This window comes from Myripristis murdjan, chromosome 6 (genome assembly GCF_902150065.1).
Source record: "Myripristis murdjan chromosome 6, fMyrMur1.1, whole genome shotgun sequence".
In the NCBI taxonomy this organism is placed as follows: domain Eukaryota; kingdom Metazoa; phylum Chordata; class Actinopteri; order Holocentriformes; family Holocentridae; genus Myripristis; species Myripristis murdjan.
In genome coordinates this window covers 7,379,501-7,399,024 of record NC_043985.1, presented here as the reverse complement: position 1 = coordinate 7,399,024, position 19,524 = coordinate 7,379,501, and the positions used below count along the sequence as shown (strand labels likewise).

Here is a 19,524-nt window from a genome sequence, read left to right as displayed (position 1 = left end):
GCCCAACCTGTGTATAAGTATGCCTAAAAACAGCATAAATATACTTTGAATTTGCTGTGTGTCTAAGATACAATGGCAGTCCACAGAGTTGTTGTATATTAAGTGAAATCTTAGTCATGTTGAAGGGGTCTTTATTCATTTGTGTGCATGCATCTCTGAAATGCAATAGCTAAATCACTCATGTTTAAAAGGACAAAACAGTTTATATTACAGGGACTATTTTGCCTGGTGGAGGGAACCTTTTCACTCCTCCCAATCTCAACTCATCAAAACCCAACGGTGCTGCCGCTTTTAGGAAAACTAACATGGACAACTTTATTACGGTGAGGGAATATTTGAAGTCTCTGAAAGTTCATTTACATATCATAGCAGAATGAATGGAAACCAATAGTTAAAGGAGGAAAAATAAATCCAAATTCCGACTTTGCTTTGGGAAAAGATTGGCAGAAATGTGAAGTTTATTGATTTTGTAGATAATATGCTAAACATGCAAAATCAGTGGTGTGGTCCTTTAACATGGAATCTGTGGGTGTTGAAAAAGTCTTATGTAAGGCCTTCAGGGATTTAAGGTTTTAGGAAGTATTATTGAGGTCTTATTTTTTTTTTTCATGAGCTTTCTTGGTGCTGCATATCCACTCTTGACACAGAACAGGGTTTGCAACAGAATATGCATCGTACTGTAAACACAACCGGACTTCACGCTCCTCGGTTATTCATTTCCTGATATCTTCTTTCTTATTCTATTCCTATTCACACTTCCACAGCTTTCATTAGCTTTCATTGTTGGCCTCGTTTCTCCACTTTTTTTTTTTTTTTTTTTTAATTTCTGCATTGTTCTTAAATTCTGCCCTACACGGGTCTGAAACAGTGTGAAATTCGGCATTCTGAAATCTGCAGGTGCTCACCGACATCCACACACGTCGTCTGCTAACATTAACTCATGCGAGGCCTCCGTCTGACAGTAAGCAAGGCATGATTCCACCTCACCTCTCTTTCTTTCTTTTCTCCCTCTCTCTCTCTGTCTCTCTCTGTCTCCGTGATCATCCCTGCAGCACCCCTGGGTCCCTGGAGTCCGGCAGGCTCGGCTCAGCGGCAGATAGACATTTCTGGGATAGGCATCTACTGCTCAGGACCACGCAATCATTTCCATTTTACCCTCTGTTGCACAGGCAAGATAAGACACCTGCGTAGCCCTGCTAATCAGATGAGCTTCAACAGAACTTTATCATTGACATTTACCACTGTTTACCCAACTAATTTCTCTTAACTGCACTGCTGAACTTTTATCTGCAAAATACATACACCACCAGAAAAGAGCAAGAAGCAAACATGCAAATTCACAAATATGCGAAGAAAGATAAAATAATGGAAAAAAAAAAAAGTAAAGCATTTTTTTCCCCCCTCTGTTCAGAGGACGAAGGCGGGGTGAAAGCAGAACAAGTGACGAGGCTGCGGTTGATGAGACGATGCCTCCTCCTCGCTCGCCCCCCCCCCCTCTGCCTCCGCCCCCTCGCCTCCTCCCCGCTGAAGACAAACAGAAATGCAAAGAATGCTGACATTCACATGCAAAAACTTCATTTTGGAGTTCAAACACCTGACCGCCGGTGGAGAGAGTTGTATTTATTGCTGATAAAAAAAAAAAAAAAAAAAAACAGTCTGCGTTTCTGTATGTGTGTGTGTGTGTGTGTGAGAAAGAGCAAGTCCAGATCACATACATGGAAATCAACACGCAACTTATGACACGCTTAAGACATAACAGCAACCAAATCCTTTCGTTGTTGGTCAAGTTTTTTTTTTTTTTTTTTTTTTTAAGTGCTCACTGCTGTGGTGTTTTTTGCCCTGCACTGCCCAGAGATCATCTGTCAATCAAACCACGTGGGCGGGGCTATGACCTCTCTTTCCTTGTGTTTTCACAGTTTCAGTCTCTCTTTTCTTTGTTTCATGCTGGCCATCGCTGCTGCTGCTGCTAACTCCTCAGGTCATCTCCAAACCAACCTTCACTCCAAACCAACCTTCACTCCAGAAGACACATCACTTCCTGTGCAGCGGAGCGATTTGACCATGAAAGAGCGACCAGACACTGAGATTTTGAAAAGCACATGGAAAAGCTTTTACTATAATCCACATTGTATCGATGACAGAAAAACTGACATTTATTTAGGGCTGCACGATATGAACAAAATCTCATACCTCAATATTCATGCCAAATATCTTGATAGCAATATGATACGATATGACTATGGATTCACACTTTGTTGAAATTTTAAGTGTAACAACAGTGAAAATTGAGCATTCCTCTAAAATCAGCATAATAACGCCAAATGGACATAGAAAATGCAGTTACTTCACTTCAAGTATTTTATTAATTATAGCAGATGAATTACTGTGTTAGGCTGCTTTAAATCAATTTTAAAAAATTAAAATCAAACTGCAGGCCCTGCTTCAACACAATGCTTCAACAATATTTTGAGTGTAACAAGTGAAAACTGAGCATTCTTCAACAAAGAGCATAATAATACCAAGTGGATGTAGAAAATGCACAAAATATTTTACAGAGCAGACCAATCAGTGTCTTAGGCTAACCCTAAACCTAAATTTGATACTGTCCATATCGTTGCCCTTTTGAGATATTAATATCACGCATGTTCGTAACTAGATAACAATATGATATATCATCCAGCCCTACATTTATTTGGAAGAAAATCAGTTATTACTTTAAAATATGTGATTGAACATTTGACCAACACATATTAGATGCATGATGTACCCAACCTGTCTTCATACATGTGCTGCCCAAATGAAGCTGTTTAGACGGTGCTGGTATCAAACACCTCTTCACAAATTACAATCTATGCTTTTCTATATTCTTTACAGTTGGATTAAACCAGTGCTGGGCAAAAACGCATCAATTTCCATTATTCATGTGCAGATTCAAAGCAAAACGGCAATCGCTGAGAGTCGAGATTCGAGGAATAGGAGGGAATTCTCGGGAGAGCGATTTTAATGTGAAATTATGTCTGTGCATCTCAGAGAGACAGAAAGTGAGCGCATGTGTGTGTATGCACCTCAGTGAGTCGGAGTGTGTGTGTGTGTGTGGGCACGTTCCATACGTGCACGCCCCGCTCTCTTATTCACACTCCCACCTCCATCTCTCCCAGCCTCCCCTCTCTCCACTGCTATAGCCTTTCACAAATTGAAAGTGGAGACCTTCCAGAAACTATCCCTGATAATCACACATAAATTAATTAGAAAATGTTTCTTGACATTCTCTGCGCACAGACGGGAGAGGAAAAAAGACTGAGGCAAAGCCACAAAATTAATTGTACGGTATGTGACTCCGATAATTAATTCAATCATTAATTCATGTCTGCTTTAACAACTCCTTCTGGCTCCCGCAAAAGGACGTTTCAATCAGGCCGGTATCGGCTGCGCGGGCCAGGGAAGGGAGACGTGAAAAAGTTAAAGAGTGATAGACTCGCTCCACACACTCGGGGTCATTCAGAGGTTCACAAATTAAACAGACAAGACCAAGACGGGAGCGGCGAACGGAGCGAACAAACAGCGGGAACATGAGAAAGGCCGTAAAACAAAGTCACCCCCCCCCTCGCTTTGTACTCGGTGTCCATATCTAGAATAGAGTACACAGATGCCCTGCCCTCACGCTTCTTCCTGTAATATGTGTGTTTAATGGTAACAGCACGGGGAAAAAAGGAAGCATCAGAGGGCAAACTGAGAAGATCTCCTAATTCCACTTCTTATATTTCGCTTCCTCGCTAAAATAAATAAATGGGTTTATCTTTCATCCTGGTGGACTGAATAAAATGAACCCGAATGCACTGCGCTGTTGCAGCTGTTTACAATGAAGAGGCCACTTTCAAAACACCACTCTGCTTACAAAACATCTGCTTAAAAATACACAAGACATTATGCAGCGTGTGAAACTGACATCATTTTAGAACAATTTCAATTTTCTACTTCCCATAAAGAACCACTACTAATTGAAAAGTGCCGCTCTTTGTGTTCCATTTTAGCGACTAATCACTTTACAAGAGATGGCGTCACTTTTTCCCGAATGTTGAGAAATTAATTTGGAGTTCCCGTGCATTTCTAGAGAAATAAATATGAAGAAAAAATTGTAAATGTACATTATGATGCATTCTGGTGGTAAGCCCACTTTATATAGTGTGTCAAAATTGCATAGTGCGCTCATGAAAAATAATTGAAACCCATTATTACTGGCCACTCTCACACACAAACACACAAAAACACACACACACACACACACACAGATCACACATTAAATAAAGTGCTGGAGTAACCCTGGTACAACAGCTCTGGGAAGGAAGCTGGTGAGGACGAGATAGAGGAGAGAGAGATGAAGCCATGACAAGAGAGAGATCATGAGGACAGGAAAAAGTGTGTGTGAGTGTGTGTGTGTGTGTGTGTGTGTGCGTGTATTCTTGCACTTCTATAATTAACGTACGTAGAACAAAAAGACAGAAAGACGACAGACAAAAGGGGACATTTTGCTGCCTCTCACCTCCACAACAGATTAGGCCTTGGACCAGGGATTAAGATGAGAACTAGGATTAGATTAAATTAGTACATGGTTTAGGTTAGGGTGACAGCTAAGCTTAGGCCTGTCGCGACGGGGGTTTCAAGCCGCACTTGGCAAAATTCTGCATGTTGGCGATTCCAAATGAGAAATGTGAACTACAATACCCAGAATTCCTGTAGTCATGTGAATAAACTGCACACAGCACGCAGCTGGCCTAGCAAAGGAAAGCAAAGGGATGAGAGGGAAACAAAGATCTATTGGGGAAAAGGAGAAGATTTCACTCGTTCACTTTGGGTAGAAGCGACACAAACCCACTCCTCTGTGTTGCAGCTCGGCTTTGACATCCAGAAAAAATCCCGCTGAGTGCAGCTTGAAAGTTTTAAGCTGCGGGCCGGGGGGATGAGCGCGTTCAGTGGAACGTCCGGACGAGAGCAGAAACGCAAACGCAAGGGAGCGTGTTTGTGTGTGAGAGGAAGGTATGCAGGATGTGGTGCAGCAGCTGCGGGAGAGGCCAAGTATCTGATAGGGCGGGTAATCAGCGCGCCAGTGTCCCGTCCCGCCACCCGTGCCAGGCGTTCCTGGGCTCGAACACTGGCCATATGAGAGCTGCCGGGCAGATAGGAGCCGGACAGCGCTGAGAAATGTTCCTTTAGATTGTGGCCTCGTGCCGATCATCACGGAGGGGGGATGAGAGTGACACATCAGGCAGGCTGGAGTGAGGAAATGGTGGAGGAGAAGTGTGTGTGTGTGTGTGTGTGAGAGTATGTGGTGTACATATCAAAAGCAGGAGAGGGTGAGACTTTCAAGTGCCTCTTTTCAGTGTCAAATCCAAAGTTCACAAGTCGTGCATTTGCCTTTACACGAATCCCTCCGGCTGGAAATAATAACAAAGTGGCACAAGCAGCTTTTATCGTCACTGTGCTGCCTGGAGGGAGGAGGAGGAACACCGGGAGAACCAAAACCAATTACCAGACAACAGACAATACTAATTATTTACACCACATAATGCAAAGCAATCATTTAAAAATAAAATACTTCACCTCACAGTGCCACGTCAATATTACTAGCTCGCATGGCTCCCATTATTATCATTATTATTGGCCATTATGCATCAAAGTCATATTTGACAATTTATTGATTTGTGCATGTGCATCTCAAGTCAAGTTCTAATTATTTTGCTGATGGCGCCTGAAGGCAGCAGTGGACTACAGCAGGCCAGACGATGAGGGGAGGAGAGGAGAGAGCGGGGCAGAAGGATTTCTAGCTCTCCATTCACTTCCATAGGAAAACAGCTCCCTGAATAACACTTCACGCACATGAACAAACCTGAACAAAGAGGATTATGCCAATATAAAAAACAGCAAGTCCTGGTAGCCCTTTTTTTTTTTTTTTTTTTTTTTCGTGTGTGTGTAATTGTAATTATTTGTGAAAGTGCTGTCATTTCTTCCTGGCACATAGTTTCCTGCAGACGCTATCTGCCGGATCTACTTTCCAATTTCCAAAATACAAGAAATACAAGAAAAGAGCTGTTTAATATTTTTTGGGGTTTTTTTGTTTTTTTTTTAATACTGGCCTAATCCACTTTGGTAACTTACACACTTACCATTTTCCAGATGTTTCCGTGTTATTTACCTCCTAGTCAGATATATCAGAAAAATATGAGATTCTAATAGTAATTAGAGTTGGGTGTTGATGTTACTGCTATTTCCAGGTTGAAAGATGGTATTGAAGTGAACGCACCATCAGTTTTCGGTTTGGTTTCCTGTCGTCTCCGCTGGTTAGCTGTATTCACCTGACATTCCAGGTGTAAAATCAGTCCCAGAATGAAAACCAGCAGGGATCGGAGTTCAAACCGCCGAGGAGCACTCACTCGACCTGCACTCACACCACAACGAGGGATTTTCATGCATCTCTCTTTTTCTGGCTGAGCTGATGTACTGTACTGATATTTAGGCCCTCCTTGTGTGCACTATTTGACCAACATGTGGAACATCTGCCGCGCTGGACGTTCACGGGACAAAACAACCGGGTCTCCTCTGCCGTTGATTTTCAGCCGCAGACTGCACTTCCAGGCGTCTGACCCCTGCTGACAAGACAAGCCCTCTGGAGACACGACAACCAATCATCACCTCAGACAGCCTTGACTGACAGGTGGAATTGACGGGGCGCTAGCAGGGACACCCTCCTCTCTACAGACAAGGGAGTCTGCCTGCCTGAGATATGGAGGAAGGTTACAGAGGAGAAAGAGGGAGCGAGGGAGAGTAAGTCCCACTATAGAAAGGATGGATGCATATAGGTCAGTGCTATTCTGAAAGGGCTCTCCACATTTTTATTTATTTTTTTTTAACACTTTTTATAAGATGTTGCATCCAGAAAATAGAGGTTAGAGCAATACATGGGGACAATGTGGACAAACCTTTTATTATATTCATCAGTGTCACTATAATGGGTATCATGCAGTTTGCTTGATATTTAATATTTACTGTATAATTTGTATTATACATTGGCATTAACAGCTGTATTCAATCTGGTAAACCTAGTGGAAAACACTGAGAAACTATTGAGGTTTTTTTTTTTTTTTTTTTGTTAATGGAAACTATGTCTAAAAGGTGTCTGGAACAGTCTGGAATCACATGACTAAATAAGATCCTTTTATTTATTTTTTGTTGCACCACACACTAATAGCCGAGTGGGCCAAGTTGTCTAGAGGCACCGGGGCCTCTGGTTTCTAAGCGGAGCCAGGGGTCTGATTCCCACCCCTGACAAGCAGCTGAGATAGCCTCGTTTTTGAGTGGTTTCCCTACCACTCCAGACTTTTCAGACATCCTGTATTGATTTCTTTAATAGATTTCTTGGTTAACCTTACCCTCCAACTCCACCTGACGCTGAACCCTCTTAGACCCTGGCCCTGCATCCCATCCTTCATTCTCAAGTCCTGTATCCAACCTGCACTATATCACCCATGTGTTTTTTAAGGTATTTCTGTACCAAACAGACTGAGGAAATGGAGGCCATGCTGAAAACGTCGTGGGCCAAACCTGGCCATCACTTCTTCTTCATAAATCTCATCTCCCTCATCCTTCTATGTCTCCATTTCACCTACGTCCCACTCCTTCACATCTAATTGTGACATTTAAATAGCACCACTCTCTCTTAACCCTAATCTCTGACTGATCCTTACACTTTCAGATCTATTACACGCTTCATTAGTTATCCATCTCTTCTAAACTCCCCTGTTTACTTCTTCTGCCCCTCTCTTTCACCTGCTCCCCCACTTGTGGCCTCTTGCTGTACCCTCTCTCACCTTTACATATATCCTACCCCCTTCTGCCATTTTACCATATCACTCTATCTTTTACCTCTCCCTTTATCTTATTCTTTCTTATTCTATATCCCTCACTTGGCTTCTCGTGTGTTATCTTCTTCCTCTCCTCCTTAAGCTCTCTCTAACCCTTCATCCCTCTATCCTAAGCTCACCCCCTTTAACCTCGGCCAGTCTGGAGATGACATCTTGTCTCAACGCCGGGAGTTAACTGTCTACGCTCCTGGTCTACCAGATAACAGATAACAACCACACAAACAGGCATGCACAACACACACATGCACGCACACACACACACACACACACACACACATTTATGCTTTTAGGGTGAGTATCAGTTGGTGAAACTTCATTATAATGTCATTTCAATGTGCAAAGCTGTGGTTCCAAAATATCTCCTCATTCTCTATTATTTATTCTATCTATATCAAAGTATCACTTTGAGTGAAGACAAATATAAATATATATCAAAAATCAGTTTGTTGCTGATGGTAGGGTTTTGAAACAACTTGTTTTGGAAATCGGAGGCTTTCACATAATTCATAAGCTGTCGATTTGATTCTTGACTATTTCTGTAAATAGTTCCACAAAGAGATGAGCAAACGAGCAGCAGAGAAGATAAAGGGAAGCTTTTAAACAAACATCTTTTCCTCCAAATTCCATCTCTCAGCCACCCTTGACACGATGGCTCAAACTGAAAAACAAAGGCTTTAAGTGATCAGGATGCACCTTGTGCTGCTATTGGTGGTTTCAGTGGAAATGTACAGTATGCAAATGTGACACCCCCAATATCTCTCTTTCCTCAACACCAAATAAATTAGACTCTTTTACACGGGTGTGATAATATGCATATAGTGTGCCTTCATGCTCTATTATAATTAACTACTGTATGATAACCCAACACCCACCCGCTACACGCACACACCATGCCTGGTAAATAATAATAACCATTATTACGCCTGCCATTACAATGCTTTATTGGAGGTAATTTGAATAACTCTGTTGGGGAGGATAAGGGGTTAGGAAACAGAAAAGTGCTGGGCCAGCAGGAAAACATTCACCTCGCTTGGCTGGCTTCGCGGGGCCCCTGGAGTCGATGAGATGTCAGAGAGTGTGATTGGACAGCTCGGAGAGGCCCCTCTTTCTCATCCCTGTCACATTCTACAGGGTTGAAAGGGGGAGGGACCTTTGCTATGAAGGTTATCCTCCTCTCTTGTAGGCGAAAAGGAAGGGATTTGTCAAGGTGCTACTCTACCCCCAATGCTATTCGCAAAGTCTATGCGGCTGTCCGAAAGTGGGCATACTTTCTAAAATGTCTACAGGGCTATGATAGATTAAGTAAATCAGAATTAGAATCAGAAATATTTTCTTGATCCCTGAGCGGAAATTGGGTAAAATATAAACATGCAAGCTGCTTTAGTAAAAGAGTGGTTGTGAGTTGGAGCTCAGTGACAGGGATGAACAGAAACCAGATAACTTAAACAGTTATCTGGTAGTTACCTGGTCAAATCAGCTTTCACATTCTCCACAATGTCAACAAAAACTGAACATTGTAGTTGTTGCACTGGACTTAGTCTGGACAGCTAAACCTGATAAAGTGCACACTGAGTGTATATCTAAGTATAAAGTAACTTAAGTATAAAATAATTTCCCCAACTGTGCTTGTGAGGCCGACGATCAAACATGGATAACGTGGTGTATGGAGCACGAAACCTGGACCGTGAACACTGATTGGCTGATGATGTGATGCTTTATCTTTCACTTTCTCCTCCATCCAGGTTAGTTGTTTACAGAGAAAACCAAAGGAACGACATCTTTTTCCGATTGTAAAACACGGTGGTGGATGTGTACTAGTACAGCAGCCATCTACTGAGAGTTATTACGTCCTGGAGCGCCGCGGAACACAAACACCGTTCCTCCATGATGTTCTCCATATTCCACAACGATGATGCTCCCGCACACACACACTGCTAAACAAATTCAAAACTGGTTTCATGAAATGCAGCACCAAGTCAAACTCCTTCACGGTTGCGATCAGCAGACGTAAACATGACTGAACCTTTAGGGGAAGTAGATTTGCATCGCCATTCCAAATAACTGAGGACTTTCCTTCTTGAATACAGATCTAACACCTCAGTCCACACGGTCGGGGATGCAGTATGTCACCAGGACAAGGAGGAATGAAGTTGATCTGCAGGAAAAGGGTGGCCCAACTACTGATCAGATACTTGGTATTCATATTGGTAGATGTTTGCGGTATTTTTGTCCTTCTCCTTATTATAAAATGCTTTCACTGTTTAGCAACACACTCTTTTTTCACAGTGACAATGGGTTTATTGCCGTACTAGAAGGAGAGAATGTGTGGGGACCGCCAGCCAGCCAGCCAAGCAGCGAATGACAAGGGATTACTGTGACACCCATTTGCATATCAAGAATTTTAAGCAGTGAGGGAGAAAATATCGAACCCTCCAGCCTGCAAGGTCATTCAAAAGATAATTTTTTTCTTCTCTTCATAATTTATTTTGCATATCATGCAGTATGGACACATTGTAGATTAAAAAGGCGGCTTTAGCGTATCATGCCATCCCTGATAGGGACTAGGAACCAGCTACCACCTAGCCTTCTGCGACTCCCCATGCCACCACACCCTCATCAAACTCACTGAAGACACACACACACACACACACACAGGTTGAAAACATGCAAGGAGGATAGACACTGAAAAACTGCTGAAGCTTCTAATCCATTCAAAGTTTATTTTCTGTCCAATCATCTCTTTAATTTTCATGTTTTTTTCATATCAATGCAGGCAACAACACCAGTGTTTACATGGCTGCTGCTGACAGAGTGTTAAAAAAAAAAAAAAAAACAGAAAAAGAAAAAGAAATGATCATCATTGACCAAAGACGCTATTCAGATGTAGGTGTCAACAAGTCAGAACACACTGAGGAGTGTCAAATGTGCTGATTGTGTCCAGTAATGAACTGCATTATCTTTTATTCAGGGGAGGAAAAAAAAACAAACAAACATGACTGGCAGGACGAGTTAAAATGTTTTGTTGTTGTTGCTCTTGTGTTAACATCAGCCATTTACTTGAAAATATTCTGTCTGAATAATATCAATGGCTGGGACAATAAAGCACCATTTCTTTGAATAAATTAAGAGATTATCATCATCATAAGTTAAGAGAATACAAAGAGTACATAGAAAGGGAAATTTCCATTTAAAAAGGAATTTCTGGATTGGAAACGCTCTGGAATGATTTTTTTCCACTCTTAAGATATATTCAGTAGATTGCAAATTTAACAAATAAATGGAAATCATGTATTGTAAAAGGGCTGGAAATCAGCAATAGCTATAAACTATGTGCAGCACACCAGTTTCATGTTATGCACTTGATGCATCGTCCCTATATCAAATACAAAAATAAGCAAATGGGGAAAAAAAGGATGGCAGGAATTTCTATACATCCAACCTGCATGGGTTTTATATGCAGCAGAGGTATTTGGCTTACTCTGTGCTAAGAGCTGAACAGCGCCTCAGGACAGGAACAGAGATTGTCATATATTTTCTCAGCTTGATGCGAAACAGCCATGACATAAACATCTAGGCAGCAGACGAACGGAGAGGCAGATATGCATACAGGGGCTAGGAAAACTAAGGACTAACAAGACTATGGAAAAGACTGGAATATGCAGAAAAAATAAATGTTTGAGATGGAGTTGTCAACATCTCGCACTATTGATATTGTGAGTCTGTCATGAAGTTATCAGTGACTTTGAACTTATCGACCACCTTTACATGATCACTCAGACACCCCGGTTTAACATGTGGTGGGTCAGTAATCGGATCCACCGCACCCCCGACGTTCTGCGAGCTGTTATCATATGCTGACATGGAGGGCAAATTGCTACGGCAACTCTTTTAATGTTTGGAAAAACTTGAACAAATCAAGTGCAAGGGAATGCATCAGACGACTGGTAAACACATTTTGTTCAGTGTCATGGCCGCTACAACAGAATTTTTTACATTTGACTGCAATACCAGCTCACTCCACTGTGGCGCTATACTGTAAACAGCACAGTGCATCTGGCACAAAGTAGAACACAAGCTCTGTGTTCACTAGCTAGAGCCAGGGCAAGACCCTGTAGTGGAGGCAGTAGCCATAGATTAAAATATTAGAGAAATAACACAAGCGGCATCGTGTGTGTGGATCTGCCACATATCTGGATCAATAACATCAGTCCAATATCCCATCTATGAATTATTACACATGCATTGGCACTGATATTGATACTATAAGGGTGCATCCCTAACAGATATTTTAGTTTATATTGTTGTATAAAGGATTGTTGTATGAAGGATAAATTTCCTCCAACAACGAAGCTGGACAGCGGTTACATTTTCACCACACTACGTTTTTTTGTTTGTTTGTTTGTTAGCAGGATATTTCAATAAATTATGAACGGATTTGAACAATTAACATGTCGTGACTTCTGGTGAATCTCCAACATGTGGAAGTGGAATATGTTTGCACTGGTTTTTGGCCGAGGTGCTTTCAAGTGGCCCAACTTTTGACTTAGCTGTTGTGGAGCTTGGTTCTTGGAGGATAACAGAAAATAATGTAACGAGTAATTTAATTGTTTTTCCTTTTTCAAATGAGTCATAATGAATGAGGAATTTATACATCACTGCCCTTAAGATAATAAACGGACTACAAACTTCTGATCCCGTGCACGAGGAGCAAGAAAACCCCACCGACCGCGAGAAGCAAGAAACACTGTAACACTCCTGGAGGAAGATAAACCCCCGTTTTGTTTCCATCCAGGCCATCGCACGCTCTCCCGTTCTTCTCCCTCCCCCTATCTGTTTATGGGAAACGGGCGATAGACGCCGCGCGTTTTTTGTATGAACAAGAGGCACATTAGGCAACGACTCCAGTCCGACTGTAACATCCTGACAACGTGCGACGGGGAGGGAGGGTAAGACAAACAAGACAAACAAAAAAAAAAGAAGAAAAAAAAAACATGGATGGGAGAGAGAAAGCGGAGGAGATGAGATGTGTCGCTGTGTGGAGCTGGAATGGGTGGGGGGGGGTGTTAGCAGGGCTGTTGGTGATGGAAAGACCAGGGGAGGAGAAGGTATCCGCGATGGATGGAGGGAGGGAGAGAGGAAGAAGGGGAGGTGGGAGGAGAGGGATGGAGGCAGGAGGGAGGGAGGGAGGGAGGGTTGGCGGTGGGGGTGGGGGGTGGGGGTTGGGGGGAGGGGGGTCTTGACGATAAGAGAAAAATTCAGACCGGTCAAAGTTTCCCTTTTGCCAATCGTGCTCCTGATAAAGACAGCGCCTGCTCCGGAGCTGATAGAGGGGCTATCTCTCTCCCTTACTCTCTCTCCCTCCCCCTCCCCTTCTCCTCTATCCTTCTGCCTTGCTCGCCCAGCAGTTAGTTTGTGAGGAGGAGAGGGGGGGGGGGAGAAAAAAAAAAAAGAAAAAGAGAAAGAGAAAAAAAAAAAAAAACACGAAGGCCCCTATCAGTGCAGCATCACGGTGCTACCATCAACCAGCCACCGCGCAGCAATTAATATCGCTCCAATTACTGTTAAAGGGACAAGGCTGGGACAGCACGATAATGAACACATCCTCTCTTCCCCACCAAAGGAATTAAAATACACGTGCGCACACACAAACACACACACACACAAATGGCAAACACGTGCACATAAACACGAATGGACGCACACGCGCGCCCTCGAGTGCACACCAGCGGTCGGCCGGCGCGCACACGCAGACGTACATAAAACGTGCGCAGCTTGAAAAGGAAATAATGTGAGATAGTGCGGTAATCTTCTTGCATTGTTTAACTCATTGAAGACAACAGACAGAGAGAAATAAATAACCAAACAAACCACGATAAGAGAGGAAATAAATAATAAAATTATGGCGATTTGCTTGTTATCTCCTCCTGGCCGTGTGTGTGTGTGTTTTTTTTTTTTTTTTTTTTGTTGGGAGTTGAATAAATTCCCCCGGCCTGTCACATTCACGTCTCCTGCAGGGTAACGCTGGGACAACAGGATGGACGCTGACGAAAATTTGGAGGAGGCGCAGCGGAGGAGCGAAATCCAGCGGCCGCACATGCACACGCACACACGGACACAGACACGGAGCTCACGCCGCCGTTCTGTTCAATTTTGGCCGTGGCGTTTAAGTGTTGAAGTGTTTAATGTTGATATGCTGATCTGCAATCTCCTCAAGACAGGGCCTGTCTCTGCAGTGGGAAACGCACGAGATACAAACTACACTCTGAGAGGAAAATTATAGAGACAATTACAGGAACTCCAGCAAAAACGGGAATACATCTCTATCTTTGAAATAAAATAAAATAAAATAAAATAAAACAATGAAATGGCAGGAAACGCAAACAGGACAGAGGAGCCTTTGCCATGGCTGCATCAACATAAGGCGCATGCAGCCACGTGACTTGACACACGATCCTGCGTCGGCGATGCAAATTTGTCCAGACCTCCTTCAGGTCCAGGTGATAAAAAGGGCTCTGTAATTAGCTCTGGGTGAAATATTAAAAATGGGAGGCACACAAGTGTAGGCCCGGTGTTGGCCACAAATCCAACATATCAAACAATCACACCAGCATTTCAACAAGCCCCGAAGAAGACTGCTATTGTCATGTACGGGATTTTTAATTCATTTACTTACTATTAAGCAGAAATTGACTGACTATTGAGTATTACAAGCATAATTTTGAGGATGCTTCCCCTTTTACTTTTTTTTTTTAGCCAATTTCTGCCGTGGTGGCCTGGGGAAAAAATATTGATATCGTGGAATTAGTCATCTGACATTTTCTTTGCTCCTGTTTTCCTCTTCTCTTTTAATTAACACAACAAATAATCTGACAATGAATAGATGTGGAGATGGCAGCCTGCACTGTGCTGTGTTTAAGTTGAGACGACGTCATTGGTGACTCTGCACAGTTCTGTCATCGGGGCCTAAACATCTCTCTGATATCCGAAATCTGGTTTTAATGCAAATTTTATCATAATGTTCTAATTGTGAAAATGTTCGTGTTCTGAAGCTCATTTGAGTTGAGCCTCCTGCGCCTCGCCGTCTGTCTAATCGTGGCAGTGAAGGTATGAAGAGCTGAGAGTCCATCACATGATTCAGTAAAAAAACAAGTCAAAAGATTGTGTTTCATTTTACTCCACATAACTGTTATTGTTCCCTTCAGGAAAAAGACTAGAGTCCACTTCCCCTCCCTGTTTCCAAGATCATTTTTGATATTTTTACATGAGCTGTTGGCAAAAAAAGCCCAGCTGTCCCATTTAAATGAAAGCAAATGACCAGAAAATATTAAGGTAATTAATTTTTTCAGGGCTCCTTCTGCATCTAATGTAACAAGCCGTTCTGGAGACGTTTCATTGTTAATCAGCCTCTGGCCGCAGATTGGCTGGGAGCGTCGTTGGCCCCGCCCCTCCTGCCTGCCTTTAACAATGGCTGCTGTCCCACACGGCTGCTACAGCAAGGACGGGCTGATGCATGTGTGAATGAAAAGGCTGATTTTGGATCAGGCCCTTTCACAAAACAACCGCAGCCAAGTCTGACTGGCTTGTTTTTTCTGGTGACATCATTTCCGACAGACGCCTTGTTTAACAGCCACCACCGTCTTTTCACATCATTTAAAGCTAAACCGAGCTTTAAAGTGTTTGAGAGTGTTGGGTTGTCTAGTTCTCTGTGGTGAAACCTCATCATTAGTTGCTCCCCCTGGGCTGCTAATCCACAACACTGGATTTCTGTCTCGCAAAATAATACTTTTGATGCATGAACAAATTTAAACAAAGTGGATTTTGCTCATTTAAAGAACAACAAGTCCCGGTACCCATTTTTGAAACATGAAACATCTCTATTGGTCATTTTCCTGTTTGAATTGGAAAGTAGATCCAGCAGGTAGCAAATGCAGGAAATGCCACAGAAAAAATGAGTACTAGGACTCATATATATCGGCATAACCCGGTTTTCTGGTATTCCTTTATGCGCTAAAAGTGTGATTTTGGCAGCTGTTTTGCTCTGGAAGTGAATGAAGAGAGAGAAATATTGTGGATTAGCAGCCCAGGGGAGGAACTAACTACTACTAATATTTCACCACAGTCGGGACTCAAATAACACCCAACAAAGTTCAGTTCTGCTTTTAAATAACATCCCACACTGCAACACTCCAACACCAGGAAAGCCTGTTTTCTGTAATATTCCCCATTTAAGTTCAATAGTGTGCAGTCGTGGGTGGTGAACAACAATTAGCTTTTAATATCAAACTGAAATGCTGGAATATTCAGCGTAACACAAGGACGCATCATCTTTGGAAGCACAAAAAAAAAAAAAAAAAGAAACAATATGCAGCCATTAGCACCTCAGTGCCTCAGCCATTTCCACACACACACACACACACACATCCCTCGGTTACGTGACCAGGAGCACTGACCTGGACCTCGCCACCGTAACACCTCCTCTTCCTCCTCCCCTTCGTCTTCCTCCTCCCCGGCGCTGGGCGTTGGACCTTTCTCCTCCCCGTCCCTGTCTTTGTCATCAGGTAACCCCTGAGAGTCCTGGGTTCGGGGCTCTGGACACACATACAGGGGTACAGAGAGGTATTAAGACATAATTTAAAAAAAAAAAAAAAAAAAAACATGAATTCAATGCGCTTTTCAAAACAAATGTCAAATTTTCTGGCTCTCATCAAAGAGTTTTAGTGTCCCATGATGGCATAAATACTGTTTCAGAGACTTGACAAGCAGAAACTAAAATAAAACTAAAACATACTGAATGTAGGCGCACATACATCAACTACCGGAAGATTCAACGCCCAAATTTTTGTATTAGCCTTCAAACCTCTGAATCAGTCAAACCCTGTGTTTGTGTGTGTGTGTGTGTGTGTGTGTGTGTGCGTCTGGGCAGTGGCTGTTCCTGTCTGTTGATCAAAGGCGGCGGTGAAACGCCTCCCTGAGCTGTGTAACACAACACCTCACCACGCAGAGATGGACCCTTTGATTCTCGCTGAAACTCTGGAGAATGAAAGACTCATCAGGAACGACATTCACTCTCTCTTCTTCTCTCGTTTTTTTTTTTTTCTCCTTCGCCTCCCGTCCCTCTGTCCTACGCTGCTTCTTGTTCGCTCTCTCTCTCTCAATCAACACCCATCTTTCCCCCTCTCTCTCTCTCTCTCTATCTTCCTCTGTCTCCAGTGAATGTGGAAGGGCCTCATCATGTTTGTCTTACATCTGTCACAGTTTTTCGTTCTCTTATTTTATCTACGCATCTCCCTCCTCCTCCTCCTCCTCCTCTTCCTCTCATCTCGGCCTGTCACCTTCAGCAGAGACAGAGGCTCACTGTGCTCCTCTCTAATCAGTGGCATTGATATCCCTGGCATTGATCAAGCTGATTACACAGCCTCCTGCTCGCTGATCAAAGCGATCTGTGTGTGCCTCTGCACGTGGGCGGACCTTTGTGCGTTGTGCTGATGTGTGTGCACATGCATCTGAACGCGTCCATGTGCGCATATGATGTGTTTGTCCATGCACGCAGGAGTGTGTGAACCCTGAACCTTGCCTCTGCGGCCTGCTATCGCCCGGTTCATCACACTGTGGCGTCCTTCCCTATTAGAGGGACTAATGATTAGTTAGATTAGATTAATAGTTACATCACCGCAACTCAAACTATCTGCACTGAAAATCTTTGTCTTCTTGCTCTCTGGTCCACCTTGCGTCATCATCTGGCCAAGGGTTAGGCTGCAAACTGAGCTGACTGCATGGAGCTGCTTTGCAAAAATCGGCAGTGAAAAGTTAGTTAATGTGCTGATAATGAACAGCAAATAACGCACACGGACTTTGCTGCATTACTTAGAAAAATATCTGAAGGGGAAAAGGCAATTTAGTCGACAGATTAAAAAAAGACATATCAGTTTATGCAACCTGAATACTCCTGAACTGGACACTGGCAACATTAGCGGTTCATTTCCCACTTTGTCCATCCATATTAAAATTAATCATCACCCAATGGCATACTAGATAATCAGAGCCACTTGTTTCATGTCACTTCCCAAACCTGTCTCTCCGTCCATTAACCATGAGTGGATAAAAGGTAGGCTCCTGGTAAGCTTGCCAGAATTTTTTCAGAAGTAACAAGAAGTAGTAGCATTTTTAATTCAGTCATCACACACAATACAATATAGTATAAACAGTATTTATAGTATGTAATCTATAATAAAATAAGTCTAAAGAGCTAAGTGTTGACTGGAAAGGCACAGGAAGAAGCATTATGAATATATATGCCTGTCATGCATTCTTAGCAGCTTAAGCTACCTTCCAGAAATAAAAAAAAAAAGGTGAAAAATAAAAATAAAAAATTATTCACTCTCAAAAATAGCTTTATAAACCATTCTTTTGAAAACCAAAAGCGAGTTACACATTCTTAAATTTATGAGCATTATTCCATAATTTAACCCCAGCAATAGAAATGCATCCCTTTTTCAGATTTGTACAGTAATCATACAAACATCTCTCAAGTCATATTTGCACTCCTGCATTGGGAAAAAAAAAAATCTTTGTGCACAGTGACTTTGTTTTAGCTTTGAACATTATTTGCATTATGTTATGATGAACCAAATCATTAAATTTGATAGCATGGGATCTTATAAGCAGTGGATTAGTGTGATCATAGTAACAAGCTTTATTAATAATTCGTATGACTTGGTTTTGTAGTAAAATGATTTAATTTACAGTCGCTGACCCCCACAAGTCCCAGCAATAAGGCTCATCATTTAATATATGCCTAGATTCATACAGCATTGCTATTGTTTTTGAAATTTTACGTTTAATACAGTGAAAATGTTGTTCCCATGTTAATTCATGATAAATTACAACCCCTAAGAGATTTGTCTCACAATTTCTTTCAGTTTTATCATTGCAGATTTTTAATTCAATATCTGTTTCCTGTCTTCTGACAAAAGCCATTTACTTCGTTTTCCTAATGCTGATTAACAATTTATTAACATCAAACCAAGATTTTAGGATAATCAACTCCCTTTCAATAGCAAAATCGCAAAATAAATTTGTATCGCCTGCAAAACTAAAACAAATTTTTAAAATTCAGTGGCAAATATCATTAATATAAAGTATTAGGGCTGGGACAATATGTTTGTCTCCCAGTTCAATACCAACATGACACTTGGGTGCTGATTCAATATGTATTGTGATTCTTAAGTATTGTGATTTATTGCAATTTTTGTTTTTGGAATTATCCTCTAGTTGGTGGATATAAAGTTTCATAAAGCTGTGATTATCCTAAAGGTCAAAACAGGTTCATACACTGGCTGGATTTTTATTTATGTGTTTATTTTTTCAGTGAGAGTCGTTTTAGGAGAAGTTAGATGTGTATTTCAAGTCCACATGATCCACTGTGTAAATCAGACCGCTTCAGAGCTGCTGTAAGGCTTATTTTTTTCACTTTGACAGAGCTAGGCTAACGACTCCCATAGATTTCAAGTCTTTATGCTAAGCTAACACAAAATGCTACTCATAACAACTGAACCACTGGACATACAGAGGTGAAAATGGTATTGACCATCTGGTCTGAGCCTGGGGA

The 19,524-nt window shown here is 42.1% G+C and overlaps 1 protein-coding gene across 1 annotated transcript in view; it reads right to left on the bottom strand.

Moving 5' to 3' along the window:
* zfpm1 (zinc finger protein, FOG family member 1) overlaps positions 1-19,524 on the bottom strand; it is a 117,863-nt gene that overhangs the window by 39,251 nt on the left and 59,088 nt on the right. Inside the window, exon 3 of the mRNA XM_030054323.1 lies at positions 16,367-16,504. Coding sequence (XP_029910183.1) covers positions 16,367-16,504 — 138 coding nt within the window. The remainder of the gene's footprint in view (positions 1-16,366; positions 16,505-19,524) is intronic.